Source organism: Bison bison, unplaced genomic scaffold, assembly GCF_000754665.1.
Source record: "Bison bison bison isolate TAMUID 2011002044 unplaced genomic scaffold, Bison_UMD1.0 scf7180017864492, whole genome shotgun sequence".
Lineage (NCBI taxonomy): Eukaryota > Metazoa > Chordata > Mammalia > Artiodactyla > Bovidae > Bison > Bison bison.
In genome coordinates, this window is record NW_011495051.1 from 5,560,737 (window position 1) to 5,564,060 (window position 3,324).

At 40.4% G+C, this 3,324-nt stretch overlaps 1 protein-coding gene across 1 annotated transcript in view; it reads left to right on the forward strand.

Annotated features, from left to right (window-relative positions):
• Positions 1–3,324, forward strand: part of LOC104979743 (EGF-like module-containing mucin-like hormone receptor-like 3) — a 42,081-nt gene that overhangs the window by 5,405 nt on the left and 33,352 nt on the right. Inside the window, exon 3 of the mRNA XM_010828255.1 lies at positions 415–567. Within this exon, the coding sequence (XP_010826557.1) occupies positions 415–567 (153 nt within the window). The remainder of the gene's footprint in view (positions 1–414; positions 568–3,324) is intronic.

Sequence of the window (3,324 nt, forward strand, 5' to 3'; positions counted from 1 at the left end):
CAGCTTGCCTGGAGAATCCCAGGGACAGGGGAGCCTGGTGGGCTGCTGTCTATGGGATCGCACAGAGTCGGATACGACTGAAGTGACTTAGCAGCAGCAGCATGTCCACTGAGTTGGTGATGTCATCCAACCATCTCATTCTCTGTCACCCCCTTCTCTGTCACCTTCTCCTTTTGCCCTCAATGTGGCTTCTTACATCTATTTGCAATCCTTTCCATATGGGATTCCCTTGCCCCCTCATTAAAATATAAGCTCTGTGGAACCAGGACCTGGAGTGCTTTCATTAACTGGTGGGTAAGAGAATGGTAAACCAAGTGCTGAACCTAAGGAACACTCTGTAGTGGACTGAACACCTGCCTGATAGGATAGTGACATGGACTGAACTCACTCGTTTGACGTTTGATGGATCCTTAGTCACAGATGTGAATGAATGCATGGATACCCGGGCCTGCCCTTCGAAAGCCACCTGCACGAACACTGTGGGAAGCTACTTCTGCACCTGTAAATCTGGATATAAATCAAGCAATGGGAAGAGACAGTTTAATGATCCTGGAGTGACGTGCATAGGTGAGTGTTATTCCAGTAAGAACATTCTAGAAAAAAAGTAGGTCTACTCATCCCTCCTATTGAGAGATTGGACCTAAATTTTGATAATAACTGATCAAATCAATGGCTTTGATAGTGGAGACCTACATGCTAGGCTTGAAAAACAATCTTTTTTTGTTGAATAGCATTAAAGAGCCCTTAAATTCTTTAGCTCAAGGATCTTTTTGTTTAGACTGCATAGTCTTTGGATCTAAGTGCTAAGTAAGAAGGAATGTTACCAGGGATGTATAAAAGGCGTCTGTCCTCAATTTGGAATATTTTAAAGTCCATATTAATAAGGGGTTGGCAGATATGTATAGCCTAATGAGTTTTTCTCATTTGGAAACGTTGTTGTTCAGTTGCTAAGTCATGTCATACTCTTTGCAACCCCATGGACTGCAGCATGCCAGGCTTCCCTATCCTTCACTACCTCCCAGAGTTTGCTCAAATTCTTGTGCATTGAGTTGGTAATGCTATCTAACTGTCTTATTCCTCTGCTACCCTCTTCTTCCTTTGCCTTCAACCTTTCCCAGCATCAGGGTCTTTCTCAATGAGTTAGCTCTTCACTTCAGGTGGCCAAAGTATTGGAGCTTCAGCTTTAGCATCAGTCCTTCCAATGAATATCCAGGACTGATCTCCTTTAGAATTGATTGATTTGATCTTCTTGCTGTCCAAGGGACTCTCAAGAGTCTTCTCCAGCGTCACAATTTGAAGGCATCAATTCTTTGGTGCATGGCTTTCTTCATGGTCCAACTCTCACATCCGCATACGACTACTGGAAAAATCACAGCTTTGACTATACAGACCTTTGTTGGCATTGGCAAAATGATGTCTCTGCTTTTTAATATGCTGTCTAGATTTGTCATAGCTTTCCTTCCAAGGAGCAAGTTTCCTAATATACTAAAAAAAAAAAAAAATAGAGTTCACACAAAATTTTATTACTACTATTTTGGGGTTTCAAAAAACTGTAAGCACTTACATTTGTGTTTATAGCAAAAAATTAATGAAAAGGTTATAAAGATTTGTGCATGGGAATTTGTTTTCATTATATGTTCTAACACGTTATTGCTTCCGTTTAGAAAGTAGTTTTTAGAAAGTGTTTTATAAGAACTTAACTTCTAAAACACATTAGTGGTTTTTCAAATGTTGTTCCTGATTTTTTCAAATGGAGAAATCAACTCATTTTAAAAAGTTGTTTATATATTTATTTTTTAGGTAGAAATTTTCTCAGGAGTAGGATTATGGAGTCACATGATAACTCTATTCTTATTTTTTTAAGCACTCCACACTGTTCTCCATAGTGGCTGTATCAATTTACATTCCTACCAACAATGTAGGAGCATTCCCTTCTCTCCACACCCTCTTCAGAGTGTATTGCTTGTAGACTCTGAACATAAGAATACCAACTGTGCCCAAGACACAGAAAACGTGAGCTCGTTGTAAAGTCGTCTTAGTTCTTCCGTTGTTTTCTACACAGATGAGTTCCGTGTATGCTCAGTCACTCAGTCACAGCCCGACCCCAGGGACTATAGCCCGCCAGGCTCCTCTTGTCCATGAAACTTTCCAGGCAAGACTACTGAAGTGGATTACCATTTTCCTGACCTGGGGATCAAACCCACATCTCTTGTGTCTCCTGCCTTGGCAGGTGGATTCTTTACCACTAGCACCACCTGGGAAAGCCCAGTGAATTCCATTCTGTTTTCTAAATCTTACCCCACTGTTTCCTTTGGGGATTTCTTGTATGGTGTTTCCATATTCTCTTACACTTTGTCACTTCCTCTGAGACATATTTTCTAAACTCATACTTTAAAAATGGGACCTAATTAAACTTAAAAGCTTCTGCACAACTAAAGAAACTATTAGCAAGGTGAAAAGGCAGGCTTCAGAACGGGAGAAAATAATAGCAAATGAAGCAACGGACAAACAACTAATCTCAAAAATATACAAGCAACTCCTACAGCTCAACTCCAGAAAAATAAATGACCCAATCAAAAAATGGGCCAAAGAGCTAAATAGACATTTCTCCAAAGAAGACATACAGATGGCTAACAAACACATGAAAAGATGCTCAACATCACTCATTATCAGAGAAATGCAAATCAAAACCACTATGAGGTACCATTTCACGCCAGTCAGAATGGCTGCAATCCATAAGTCTACAAGCAATAAATGCTGGAGAGGGTGTGGAGAAAAGGGAACTCTCTTACACTGTTGGTGGGAATGCAAACTAGTACAGCCACTATGGAGAACAGTGTGGAGATTCCTTTAAAAACTGGAAATAGAACTGCCATACGACCCAGCAATCCCACTGCTGGGCATACACACTGAGGAAACCAGAAGGGAAAGAGACACATGTACCCCAATGTTCATCACAGCACTGTTTATAATAGCCAGGACACGGAAGCAACCTAGATGTCCATCAGCAGATGAATGGATAAGAAAGCTATGGTACATATACACAATGGAGTATTACTCAGCCATTAAAAAGAATACATTTGAATCAGTTCTAATGAGGTGGATGAAACTGGAGCCTTTTATACAGAGTGAAGTAAGCCAGGAGGAAAAACACCAATACAGTATACTAACGCATATATATGGAATTTAGAAAGATGGTAACAATAACCCTGTGTACGAGACAGCAAAAGAGACACCGATGTATAGAACAGTCTTATGGACTCTGTGGGAGAGGGAGAGGGTGGGGAGATTTGGGAGAATAGCATTGAAACATGTATAATATCA